The sequence below is a fragment of the Coregonus lavaretus genome (genome assembly GCF_964263955.1).
Source record: "Coregonus lavaretus genome assembly, chromosome: 26".
In the NCBI taxonomy this organism is placed as follows: Eukaryota; Metazoa; Chordata; class Actinopteri; order Salmoniformes; family Salmonidae; genus Coregonus; species Coregonus lavaretus.
In genome coordinates, this window is record NC_140013.1 from 23,663,720 (window position 1) to 23,678,053 (window position 14,334).

At 45.8% G+C, this 14,334-nt stretch overlaps 1 protein-coding gene across 2 annotated transcripts; it reads right to left on the minus strand.

Moving 5' to 3' along the window:
* Nucleotides 1-9,279: 9,279 nt before the first annotated feature.
* On the minus strand, nucleotides 9,280-14,110 carry LOC311101340 (alpha-2-antiplasmin-like). Of its 2 annotated transcripts, none has more exons than XM_084142476.1 (9): nucleotides 14,001-14,110; nucleotides 13,064-13,137; nucleotides 12,895-12,969; nucleotides 12,496-12,802; nucleotides 11,946-12,089; nucleotides 10,989-11,177; nucleotides 10,722-10,864; nucleotides 10,223-10,427; nucleotides 9,280-9,988 (listed from the first exon to the last, which is right to left on the minus strand). In XM_084142476.1, exons 2-9 carry the CDS (start codon nucleotides 13,124-13,126, stop codon nucleotides 9,615-9,617), a joined length of 1,500 nt encoding a protein of 499 aa, XP_083998602.1. In that variant the 5' UTR covers nucleotides 13,127-13,137; nucleotides 14,001-14,110; the 3' UTR covers nucleotides 9,280-9,614. The 2 variants fall into 2 exon arrangements, with proteins under 2 accessions (XP_083998602.1, XP_083998601.1); XM_084142475.1 differs by having other exon boundaries at nucleotides 12,895-12,972.
* Nucleotides 14,111-14,334: the final 224 nt, after the last annotated feature.

Here is a 14,334-nt window from a genome sequence, read left to right on the forward strand (position 1 = left end):
CCTTTGACTTGAGGCGATGCGGTGGCAAAGAAAGTTAGAGTACTAGGGACCGTCGTTTACCTTCGAGCAGGTCGGGGGAGCGGAGGAAGTGAAAGGGGGAGGAACGGGGAGTCCCGCAGCAGATAATAGAAGAGTGAAGAGAGCTCACGAACATAATGATGGGAGTCACCGTTCCTCCCCCTTTCACACACAGAGAGAAGGCTAAAGCTAGATTTAATTGTGGCGGGATCCTGAATACCTTTACTACAACTTTTTAAATATCACATTATTAGGCTAACATTAATTAAGATTAATGACTGATTTTGTTTCTCTCGGAGAGATTAAACAATCGATAACAATTATGTAAGTAAACTATGACTAATTATCTCAATATTTATTATATAATTAAATTGAACCTTTGATTATAGCTTATAGATTTTTCAAATGAAATTAAACCTTGTACTAGCTGTACACCTCATAGATATCAACACATGTTAGTGTAATGATGTTATTTGACCTTTCCCTGTGTTGTCCTCTGGGCCTGCACAGACAGCAGTAATCAGTGGTGGAAAAAGTATCAAATTGTCATACTTGAGTAAAAGTAAAGATTTCTTAATAGAAAATTACTCAAATAAAAGTGAAAGTCACCCAGTAAAATACTACTTGAGTAAAAGTCTGGAAACAGGAGACAAAGGGCTGTGAGACAAAGGTTTAATCTTAGACACATGAAAAGTGGGATGTATACAGAGGGTGCGGGGCAACAGAAGACAAACAGCAGTGGGACTAAGGATTTTAGAGATGGGAAAAGGGCCGATAAAGCGGTGGGGAAGTTTACGGGATTCCACTCTGAGGGACAGATTCCGAATAGAGAGCCATACCCTTTGCCCGAGACGATAGCGGGGAGCCGGGGTCCGGTGGCGGTCCGCCTGTCGCCGATACCTGGAGGTGGTCTAAAGAAGAGCGGACCGGGCTCTCTTCCAGGTACGCCGACAGCGACGGACGAAATCTGGGCTGAGGGGATGCGGACCTCTTCCTCTTGCTCTGGGAAGAGCGGAGGCTGGTAACCCAGGGAACACTCAAAAGGCGAGAGCCCAGTGGCCGAGCAGGGTAGGTGTTCCGTGCGTACTCCACCCACATGAGTTGCTGGCTGTAGGTGGTGGGTTGGCCGAGACGAGGCACCGAAGAGTCGTCTCCAGGTCCTGATTGGCACGCTCCGACTGCCCGTTGGACTGAGGATGAAAGGCTGGCCGACGACCCAATGAGGGTGCAGAAGGCCTTCCAGAATCGGGACGAGAACCACGATCGGAGACCATGTCGACCGGAAGTCCATGGATTCGGAAGACATGCTGCACCATGAGCTGGGCCGTCTCCTTGGCTGAAGGTAACTTAGGGAGAGGAATGAAATGGGCGGCTTTAGAAACCTATCCACCACTGTAAGGATGGTGGTGTTGCCATCAGACGGAGGGAGACAAGTGACAAAATCCAGGGATATATGGGACCAGGGGCGATGAGGCACAGGGAGTGGTTGAAGGAGGCCAGCTGGAGCTTGCCACTGAGTCTTGTTCTGAGCGCATACAGTGCAGGCGGCGACGAATGTGGAGACGTCAGAAACCATAGTGGGCCACCAAAAACGTTGTCGGATGAAAGCCAGGGTCCGGCGGGAGCCGGGATGACAGGTAAGCTTTGAGGAATGGGCCCCTTCCAGGACCGGGGAGCGGGCCAAATCAGGGACGAACATCTGGTTAGCCGGGCCCCCCCCTTATGGACCAGGCTCTTGATTCCCCAGACAAGTGTAGCAGCAAGACAGGAGGTAGGGAGGATGGTCTCAGGGTCTGATGGTGTAGCCGCAGAACTATACAGACTAGAGAGAGAGCATCAAGCTTAACATTCTTGGACCCAGGGTGGCAGGCGATGGTGAAGTTAAACCGAGTGAATAACAGAGCCCAACGAGCTTGTCTGCTGTTGAGGCATTTGGCGGTGCGGAGATATTCAAGATTTTTATGGTTGGTCCAAACCAATAATGGGTGTTCTGCGCCTTCAAGCCAGTGCCTCCACTCCTCCAGCACCATCTTGACCGCAAGAAGTTCCCGATTACCAACATTATAGTTCCGCTCAGCGGAATTCAGGCAATGAGAGAGGAAAGCGCAGGGGTGCAAATGTTGTTGCTGGGTCGAACGTTGGGACAGAACGGCCCCCACTCCAACGTCCGAGGTGTCAACCTCCACCATGAACTGATGGGACGGGTCCGGATGGATGAGGATGGGGCTGTGGTGAAACGATGCTTAAGATCCAAAAATGCCCTGTCAGCAGCTGGGGACCATGTGAACGGCAACTTAGGAGGGGTGAGTGCAGAGAGGGGAGAAGCCAGGGTGCTGTAGCCCCGAATGAAGCGGCGGTAGAAATGTGAAAATCCCAGAAAACTTTGCAGCTGCACTCTAGAGGTGGGTTGGGGCCAATCCACCACCGCTCTCACCTTGTCGGGATCCATCTGAACGTTCCTTTCAGTGATGACGTATCCCAGAAAAGAGATAGTGGAGCGATGGAATTCACACTTCTCTACTTTCACAAACAACTGGTTCTCCAGGAGGTGCTGAAGGACTTGGCGGACATGGAGGACATGCTCTTGAGCAGAACGGGAGAAAACAAGGATGTCATCCAGGTAGACAAACAAACCGATTCAACATGTCACGGAGCACATCATTGACCAGGGCCTGGAACACTGCGGGAGCGTTGGTGAGTCCAAACGGCATGAATAGGTAGTGCCCGTTAGCCGTGTTGAAGGCTGGCTTCCACTCATCTCCTTCCCATAGCCGAACTAGGTGGTAGGCGTTCCGAAGGTCCAACTTAGAAAATATGGTAGCCCCCTGGAGAGGTTCGAAAGCCGAGGAGAGGAGTGGTAGAGGGTAATGATTCTTAACAGTGATGTCATTGAGGCCCCCGGTAGTCGATACATGGACGCAGGGTCTAGTCCTTCTTTTCCACAAAGAAGAAACCTGCGCCGGCAGGGGAGGCAGAAGGACGAATGCTCCCAGCAGCCAGAGAGTCCTCAATGTACTCCTCCATGGCCTTGGTCTCAGGGACAGACAATGAATATAGCCACCACGAAGCGGTGTGGTGCCCAGGAGGAGGTCAATAGCGCAATCGTAGGGACGATGCAGAGTAAGGGAGGTGGCGCGAGCCTTGCTGAAAACCTCCAGGAGGTCCTGGTACTCCTTGGGAACGGCAGAGAAATCCAAGGCTTTTCCAGAGCCCGCAGGAGGACGTCCCGGGGCAGGCTGCGCCACCTTAAGGCAATGTGAGTGGCAGAACGGGCTCCAACCCAGGATAGAACCAGTGGTCCAGTCAATCAGGGGGTTGTGCCTCTGGAGCCATGAACATCCCAAAACAACAGGAACATGGGGAGATTCAATAAGTAGAAGCTGTATGGACTGTGATTGAACAACACTCACAGGTTAATAGGAACCGTACTGTGAGTGACCCTGCCAACGGAGCGTCCATCCAGTGCTCTGGCGTCCATGGGAACAGAGAGGAGTTGAGTGGAGATACCCAGCTCAGATACATGAAGCGCTAGTCGGCCCCAGAGTTAATGAGCACCCGGAGAGATTTAGACCGGTCACCCCACAGCAGGAGAACATGGAAAGGGATACAAGTAATAGGAGTTAGAGGACTCCCAGTATGGCCCACCTGCATACTCGTACCAACTGATGAGCCTGGTCTTTTTACTAGACAGGTGGATATGTAATGCCCTGTAGCACCACAATACAGGCAACTGTTGGAGCTCAGCCTGCGTAATCGTTCCTTAAGCGACAATCTAGCCCTGCCCAGTTGCATAGGCTCTGGAGTATATGAGTCGCCTGTCCCCGATGTTTCCCGAGGAGGCTCAGGATGCAGACGTCGGGGGAGGCGAGAAAGCAGCCGTGGGCGAGCGAGTATGGGGGTGAGAACAGACCTCCCCTCCCTCCTGCGTTCCCGTAGGCGCCCATCGATCCTTATGGTTAAGGCTATGAGGGAGTCGAGGTCCAAGGATAACTCCCGAGCTGAAAACTCGTCTTTAATCTCCTCCGATAATCCATGAAGAAAGACGTCTACCAGGACTCCGGGTTCCAGGCACTCTCGGCGGCCAACGTGCGAAAGTCTACCGCGTAGTCTGCCACACTACGGGAGTCTTGACAAAATAGAAGTAGCTTTCGGGCCGCCTCTCTCCCGGACACCGGAGAATCGAACACCTTCCTCACCTCTGCCACGAAATCCTCCAAACGAAGGCAAATGGCGGATTGTTACTCCCAAACCGCCGTAGCCCAGGTGAGTGCCCTTCTAGACATCAGCGTTATGAGATACGCTATCTTCCAGCGATCCAAAGGAAACAAAGAGGGCTGCAGCTCAAAGATGAGGGAGCACTGGGAAAGAAACACCCGGCAGGTTCCAGGATCCCCAGCATAGTGCTCCGGAGGAGGTAAGCGGAGTTCTCGGGAAGCCGGGGTAGACTGGACAAAATCACCACTGGTAGGGGGATTACTGAGCGTCCGGGAGGTCTCCGTAGTGGCATGCTGCCTGATAGATAGTCCACGGGATTGCTCCAGTAATGATTTGAAACCCTGGTCATGGCATTCCGCCAAAGTATGGAGTCCTTCCATAAGGTTCTGGAGTAGCTCCTCATGTCTTCCAATGGTGGCTCAATGCAGGGAGACAGTGTTGCGGAGCTGGTCCGAGTCTCCTGGGTCAGTCATGGCCTGTTCGTACTATAACGACACAGGATGAGACCCAGATGCAGACACGGAAGGCAGATGGTTCGAGTCTGGCAGGCAAGAGGCAAGTCGAGGACAGGCAGAAGTTCGTAAACCAGGTCAGAGTCAGTTTAGTCATTACCCTTATAACACTAAACCATATGGACACTACCATGCACACCATTTTCAAGATGAACCTCCTTTATCTTAGGAGTAGCTCATTGAGACCTTTAAACAGTTCAACATTCACAAGGCCGCAGGGCCAGACAGATTATCAGGACGTGTACTCAGAGCATGACCAACTGGCAAGTGTCTTCACTGACATTTTCAACCTCTCCCTGACCGAGTCTGTAATACATACATGTTTCAAGCAGACCACCATAGTCCCTGTGCGCAAGAATGCCAAGGTAACCTGCCTAAATGACTACTGTCCCGTAGCACTCAGGTTTGTAGCCATGAAGTGCTTTGAAAGGCTGGTCATGGCTCACATCAACACCATCATTCCGAAAACCCTAGACCCACTCCAATTCGCATACTGCCCCAACAGATCCACAGAAGACGCAATCTCAATTGCGCTCCACACTGCCCTTTCCTCCCTGGACAAAAGGAACACATATGTGAGAATGCTGTTCATTGACTACAGCTCAGCGTTCAACACCATAGTGCCCACAAAGTTCATCACTAAGCTAAGGACCCTGGGACTAAATACCTCCCTCTGCAACTGGATCCTGGACTTTCTGACGGGCCGCCCCCAGGTGGTAAGGGTAGGCAACAACACATCTGCCACGCTGATCCTCAACACGGGGCCCCTCAGGGGTGCGCACTTAGTCTCCTCCTGTACTCCCTGTTCACCCACGACTGCGTGGCCAAGCACGACTCCAACACCATCATTAAGTTTCCTGACGACACAACGATTGTAGGCCTGATCACCAACAATGATGAGACAGCCTATAGGGAGGAGATCAGAAACCTGGCAGTCAAATCAAATCAAATTGTATTTGTCACATGCGCCGAATACAACAGGTGTAGACCTTACCGTGAAATGCTTACTTACAAGCCCTTAACCAACAATGCAGTTTTAAGAAAATAGAGTTAAGAAAACATTTACAAAATAAACTAAAGTAAAACATTTACAATTTAAAAAAGTAACACAATAAAATAACAATAATGAGGCTATATAAAGGGGGTACCGGTACCGAGTCAATGTGCGGGGTGTACAGGTTAGTCGAGGTAATTTGTACATGTAGGTAGGGGTAAAGTGACTATGCATAGATAATAAACAGTGAGTAGCAGCAGTGTAAAAACAAGGGGGAGGGGGGGCAATGTAAATAGTCTGGGTAGCCATTTGATTCATTGTTCAGCAGTCTTATGGCTTGGGGGTAGAAGCTGTTAAGGAGCCTTTTGGACCTAGACTTGGCGCTCCGGTACCACTTGCCGTGCGGTAACAGAGAGAACAGTCTATGACTTGGGTGACTGGAGTCTTTGACAATTTTTTGGGCCTTCATCTGACACCGCCTAGTATATAGGTCCTGGATGGCAGGAAGCTTGGCCCCAGTGATGTACTGGGCCGCACACACTACCCTCTGTAGTGCCTTACGGTCAGATGCCGAGCAGTTGCCATACCAGGCGGTGATGCAACCGGTCAGGATGCTCTCGGTGGTGCAGCTGTAGAACTTTTTGAGGATCTGGGGACCCATGCCAAATCTTTTCAGTCTCCTAAGGGGGAATTTCAACAGTAGAAAATATCCTGATGGAAATTCAGGTTCTTTCAATCACATTCATCTGTCTACTCCGCCTGTCTGCATCCATTGCTATGTCTTGACTTGAGCTATTGCTAGTGAAGTGCAACATTGTATCAAATCATTAACTGGATGCAGCCTGAAGCTGTTGCTAGCGAACTTGCGCAACATTGTATCAACTAGCCTATTCCAGGCCCTTAAAGTTTCTTTGCCAGTGAGCTCGGGACAGACAGCTGTTTTTTATGAAGTTTCCACTGGATATAAGGTATGGGATCATCAGATCATGATATTTAGCTCTTTCACACCGTGGCTTGGTGATTATTGAGGCCGGGAGTGTTGGGAAGACTTTTCAGATACTGAGGAACTATCATTTGCAATGGATGTAATATTTTTTTAAAAATATATATACTTATTTTACAATGTGTGAAGTGAAGAAAAAATTACTGAGAAGCTCAGTTTATTAGTAGTGGATGTGGTGCATTAAGACAATCACGTTTCCACTACGAGAATGAGAATGGTAAATGACTGTAATTAATACATGCATTAACAGAAATGTATGTAACCAAATGGTGAGGGATTAACGGTACATTTACTAGGCCTACTGGTGACATGTAATGGGGAATTGATAAAAAAAACTAAACCATCAAAGGGCAAACAATTCACACAATGAAACAATGAATGGGCAAGAATTGGCGCGAGACAGCTGAGCGCATTCTGGAGAGATACATGCCATATCTTCTCCACACACCCCTCCCCTTCTTCTTGTTGCAACCTTTTAAACTATACTCAAGACGCATTATCTTCACATATATTTAAGATGCATTTTACTGACAGCCGCAACTCAATCAGTTAGACATATTGCCACGCACGCTGCCCAAATTGCGGGATTCCCAAATAGGCATAGGCCTACACACGTGATTTGAAACAATCCACAGCAAAAACATTTAAAGAAGCTAATGATCCTCTGTGGCTAAGTCATGCTCTCTGGTGAAGTATTTTGAATGTTTTTAATTAGACAGGAGTAATTATATAATTTTTTCAAAACATCAATTTACTTTAGGGGAAGCCAGCATTATAACAGTGCACAGTGCACCCACCAACTTTCCTTTCCAATTCGCGAGACTGAAACCAGAGATCTGTTTATAGGCTAATGACGAGATGCTCATGTCTCCGCCCTAACAATGGGAGTCGTTGTCCCAAAGGCGGGAAGGCAGGCGACAAGTTTAGGTCTACATATTATGCCCCTAGAAACACATTGGGCTTATTCTGGACAGATTTTGGCGAGAGTGAGCCCTCTCGCTTCGCCTCTTCCTCTCTGCTGAAACTCTCTCACTGGAGAAAGCATCTGAGTGAGCGAAACAGTGCCGCTCTGTCGTCACTATATGTAGCCCATGTATCTGATGCTGTCTGGTCAGAAATAGTATGACAGAGGGGCGCTGTTTCGCTCGCTCGGATGCTTTATCTGAGATTTATGCATATTTCTGTCGGCATGTGTCTCGGTCAAATAAATTATCAATATTTCTATATTTTATTTGGTTGGCAAGGAGATACGGTGGGGTGGGCCAGGCCCCCTAAGGCCCGCCTAAGGCCCACCCCTAACACCGGCCCTGCATGTCATCCTAAGCTTTGTCAAAATCGCCTGTGACTAAGGTATGTACAGTTTATTACTATAGCGCCCCCCTTGGGCCAATCAGTGTACTTTTGTAAATGACGGATCTCTATGGCAAGACGCGTCATTGACCCAAGTTTAGTCAAAATCGGGCCAGTGGTCTCTGAGATATCATGTGGGTTAGCGAGACTCATATCCTTGAGCATGTGTGCCAAATGTCATCACTCTGAGTCAAACAGATCAAGAGATATAAAAATGTACCCGTTATAGTGTGATCGATATGGATGTTTACATTTTAGTCATTTAGCAGACGCTCTTATCCAGAGCGACTTACAGTTAGTGAGTGCATACATTTTTCATACTGGCCCCCCGTGGGAATCGAACCCACAACCCTGGCGTTGCAAACACCATGCTCTACCAACTGAGCTACATCCCTGCCGGCCATTCCCTCCCCTACCCTGGACCAATTGTGCGCCGCCCCATGGGTCTCCCGGTCACGGCCGGCTACGACAGAGCCTGGATTTGAACCAGGATCTCTAGTGGCACAGCTAGCACTGCCATACAGTGCCTTAGACCACTGCGCCACTCGGGAGACTGTTCTTGCATATCTTGAGTCTTGACAGTGTTTGCAAAATGTGTACCAAATTGTGTTACAATACAAATATCCTTGACTGATTTATATGCATTTATGAGCTAGACCACACCCACATTAATGTTAATTGGTCAATAACAGCCATGTTGTTTTAGGTTCTAGTCTGGAAAATATTGCGTTGAGAGACCTTTGGATTTGTGTGGCATGATTTGTATTCTGAAAATACCAGAATTTAACAGTAAATATAAGGGAATAAGCTCTTTGCAATGTTTGTGAGGAATATTGTGTAGGTTTATGTGTGGTAAGTAACAGGGCACAATGACATCTTTGTTTCTCTAATCTACATCCACTGGCTGAGTGCTTGACCTAAGTAACAGAAGCCCACAAGGACAGAGAAAGCTTGACATGAATTGACCATTTGTTCAAAGCCATTTGTTGGTTTCTTCTAATCTAGACATACAACAGCACTACAGAGCTGACCTAAAGCATTGATAGGGCATGTTTGTCATTCAAAAATTATGCACCAAAGAAAATATGAAATATAGGGCCAACATTTCTAAAACACCAAATAATCTCACATTGGATTTGGACATTTTTTATGTCTTATCAAGTAGCCTAATAAATCTGGACACAATATTGCATTTTCATGATACATTTAATCCAAAACATCAGATAGAAATACTTTTATTTTTAATCAGCAGTAAACTTTATTAGAGAATGTGGGGCACTTCAGTGTGTTGTGTATTTAAAATAAAACTAAAGAAAAAAGAAAAACAACTGCTGCTTGTTTATGTTTTGACACACTTAGAAACATTTTTGCATTTCAATCCAGCTGACCATTTGGATAACTTGGGCTGTTGTCATGCATCTGAGTTGCTCATCTGGATTTGCTTCCTCTCTGACAGACAGCAGTGCAGTTCAAGGTCAATAGATAATGGTCTCAATCTCCCCACAGTGAATGATGTTTGGGCTTACTTGGGTGGCCCACCAAAAGAGTGATGATAATGCTTGTCATTCTTGTCATTCTTGTCATCAATGGGGAACTGTACTTTATCTAGGTTGGCAGACCCTCCACTACTCTGCATAGCAGGAGCTCCAGGGTTAGGGTTGGTGATGACGCCCAGGAAGACTGGTGCTTGTGTCTTATCGTCCATGAGGGCAAAGAAGAAGGGCTGGTTGAGACTAAAATAGGGGTTGGACCGTGAGATGACCAGGCTGGTGGCAGCAGCAGCCTCTGCTCCCTCCTCAGTGATCTCCATACTGGACTTGTGCTGCACACTGGACACTAGCAGAGGGCCCTCAGCTATGGCTGCCAGGTTGGGACTAGCAAACAACTCCCCCATACCTGAGAATAGGACAAATCACACACTTAGGTATAAGAGGAAGAGGGGCAGTTCTAAAGTTTTCAAAAAGACTTACAGCTTCTGCTAGTAATTTCAATTTGTGTTGAAGAATAACATGGAACAGCTTCTGCTGCTCCATGTTATTGTGCTTCAAGCTTTATTATCTGTGAACGTTTTCAGTAGTATAGTCACTTCACATATTAATCTAGGCTGCTTATGGATCTTCCACTACTTACCAATGTTGGTCAGAGCCTCCTGCAGGTCCTGGCTGTAGTCCAGTTTGAATTTGGGCAGTTTGACCTGCATGGATATCTCTCTGGGCAGGCGGTTGTACAGGTCAGAGATGTTGAGCTTTGTTGTGAGGGCTGACACGTTCACCTGGCCATTCATAGGCATCACTATCAGCAGGCTCATCTGATTGTTGAAGGGGAAGCGAGCCACCTGCACAGGAAGACCAGGACAAGGATGAGAAATAGAAGTGAGGTAATATAGTGTGCAACAATTTTGTGACTCAGGAAAGTAGGAGGGGGAATAGAGAAATTCAAGGAGAGAAATTACAAAATGAAGACAATATGTCATAAAAAAGGAGCCAAATACCATTTTGGAGTCATATCTGAAATATAATATAACATACAGTATACAGGTATATACTACATGTAGAGAGTGATGGATGGTAAAAGTATGAAAAACATAAATTGTCAAGCAGGAGTGGACAAGAGGGAGTGAGAGTCTTACCTGAGCCTCCAGATCATTATCAGTGAACACACTCAAGGGGTATTTGGGCCCCATCATCATGTCAACGTTGACCATGTGCTTGTCGTCAATGTAGAAGACATCTTTGGAGGTAAATCGTGGGTCAAAGCGAGCCTTCCATTCTCCTGTTTAGGACAAATGGGTGATTACGGAGATAATATTAGAAAAAAAGCATTTAAGGACAGACAGACTGATAATGCCAGACAGGAAACAGAATTGTGAATTGAGTAGATAGATACTATGACAAACCTTTGAAATGGACAGCATTGATGAGCATGAGAAGCAGATTGGGTGGCAGACTGGTCAGGAAGTCGGTCACTTTTCCATTAGTGGCCCTCTCTACCCACTCGTTGACCTCAGCCAGCCCTTCCAAGGTCACTGGCTCTGAGTCATATACATCCTGAGACTGATGAATAAACTCTGGTTTGGGCTCAAACCCTGAAACAGACATCAAAATACTATTTCAGACAAAATCATAATGTTATCATGAAGTCATAAAGTCAGTAACACATTAGTACTTTCTTACTTATATCTGGCCATTTAGAGTATTGTTTCATTCAATGTCACTTGTTTGAACTTCTGTACACTCAATCATAATATGTCTATTGTCATTATCTTCCTTCCATTTCCAGGTCAGTTTCCTTTATGTTCCATCAACTTCCTAACCCTCTTACTCAAGTAAGCAGTTAAGTGTTGGGGTCAATTCCATTTCAGCTCCCTTTCCTCCAGTCAAATGACCAAATCGCCCTCTAGTGGCCTCATGGGTGGAATGTTATTAATATTTTTCATAATTACCTAAACATGATTTTAAATGTTGAAAATCCGGTGTTTCTATGTCAAATGATTTTGTTATATTTCAGTCTTCTGTGATGTATATAAAGTATAATATAGGGATGCAAACTCAAAATGAACTACATTTCAACTCTATATCTGACATGGTACAGGTGTCTTCTTTTTTTTAAGACCATGAATATGTGTGTGAGGTGTATACTTTTGTTTCAAAGTAGATTTGTTTAAGACTACCAAGAAACACTGTGTGACCCTGATTTAGCCCACTGCAGTAAAAGGTTAACAAAATTAACAAAATTCCAATTCCTAAGGTTCCTCTATGAAAAGCATTGAAGAGAATTGGAATTTCAGTGTACTTACTGAACTAACTGGAATTGAAATGGAATTGACCCCAACCCTGAAGCAGTGAGCACTGACCTGGTTGCAGGTAGAGGCGTGTGGCCACTTGCAGGTCGCTCTTGCGGAGGCGTTCCAGGAAGTTGTGTAGAGACATGTGGTAGCAGGGCATAGTGTCACCATGGAGATGGTGCATCAGCAGCTCCTCTGTCTCATTCATGGCTCCTGAGATACATACATAGACATGATGATGATGATGCAACATGCTGCAGCTTATGATAGTGTTATTGATTATTGGACTGCAATGTTGAGTGAGCTAGCACACAAGCATTTAGCTGTAAATTGTATTCCTGCTGTAAACTGTACACTTGACGCATACAATTTGATTTGAGCTCTCAACATTTACAACAAACAATTCAATGAGGTCATGTTGAGTCTAAACGTGTCCTATGGTCTAAGGTAGTGCACTATATAGGGAATAGGGTGCCATTTGGGACATAGCCTAAGAGGTTGTGATGCTGGTACTGTAAACCATGCCAAGTACAGTTGATACTGAAATAGCATAGATACCTACATTCCTAAAACGTTTTAATCACTCCTAAAAAAACAGCAAAAACAGAACAAGTCCTACCCAGAGCCAGCTGGGAGAGTGCCAGGGATATGCTGAGGGGGGATATAATGACATTGGGCTGCTCAGGTCCTGTCTTCATCTGGCCCAACAGCTTCATGCCCAGTCTCTGGATGGCGCCAGCTAAGGCCTGCCTGGATTTTGGCCTGCGGGCCTGGGCCCTACAACCCCCATCCTGCTGCTGATTATCCTCCTCAGACGAGCCCCCGCCCGGGGAACTGGTCGTCACGAGGGGAGGAGGGGTGGTTGTATATGAGGTGGGACTTGTGTTTTGAAGCTCCTGTGTCCTGGGGGCAGAAGTCCCTGATTCCTGGAAGAATGGATTGTGTTGGGTTAAGACAATGTAGAGTAAAAATGCATGTGGAGGGAATGAGAGCTGTGTATTCTGCTTTGGCAACAGACCTCTTTAGGGTGGCTGGGCATCAATGGGATGAGGGGGACCAGAGGGATTGGAGCATCATTTGACACCTCTCCATTCTGCTTGAAGGGGAAAACAGTGATATGAGAATGTTGCACATCATTCAGGAAAAGTAGTCACGATTGATGTTGATGATTAATTTCAGTGCTTTACAGTTAGTCCTTGTCTGCAGACACAGAACAACAGGAGTGATAGTAGACGAAGGTCCATGTCCATTAACAGCCAGCCTGAAACAACAGAGGGTAACAAGCTATTACCCAATGAGGCTGGCCCACTCAATTCCTGTCAATGGAATGAATCACAGTTGAAGGACGACAGCAAACTGACATTTGGGCTAGATAATCCAGTCTTTCGCAATGACAAACACAAAACAGTTCTATCAACTTCTTTAGCATGGTACAGCAGTGTATCTAATTTTAAAATAGAGAACATTACAAAACAGACTAATCCCTTGAAGAAAACATGTATTTACTGAGGTATATCATACAAAACATTCTCACCTGTATATATATATATATTTATTTTTTTATTTAATTTGTGACGCACATTTAGAAGTCTATAATCCTGTCTCTCCCTCTAGTCTCCCTCACTGTATGGCACCTATATTCTTAATTTAAAGAGAACACCTGAAAGATGGTGACCAGGTACAAACAGTTTTGTGCTCTCTTGCTCTGGTAAATCTGGTTAGTTGAGACCACCAGCTGGCTATACTATCCGTATCTACATAATGGCAAGCCTTGTCACAAGTACACATTGAGAGGAATTACTTTAATATTTTATGACCAGGTACATTAACCACTTGCTATTTCTTCATAACAGACCTAAAACAGGAAAACAACATTTAAAAAACGGTTTGCAATTGAATGGAAGATTAGGTGACATTTGGTTTAAATGAACACACATAATCAAGGGGCAACCTCAAGTGTTATACTATTACTATAATTATAAGTATACTATATTTTACTATTATAGGCCTACTACTATTACACTGAGGCAAAGGTTTAGCTGAAACCTTACACTTTTATTTATACAAGTCATAAGTCAGTTACATCATAAGCCATATTATAAATTCCCAAATGTTCGATCTTACCTTGACAAACTTAAGATGGGAGACCTGCTATCCTGTCTAAATAAAGAGAGAGACACACACACTGAATGTGCAATGGCAGAATTCTCCTTTGCAAAAGACTGGCAGTTGCTCAGCAGGCTGTTAAATTTCAACTTTCATTGATCTGTGCTTCATATATGTCACTACTTGTTTGTAAATGTAAATATTGAGACCGATTCAGGGGTCAAACAGTGAGCCTGACAGAACCTGACACTTTATTGAGAATCAAAGTGTACTGGCAAATCTGCAGTGTGAAACACCAGGACTTGGTGTGAAGCAACACGTCATAGTTTAATTACATTAGTGAGTTGTATCA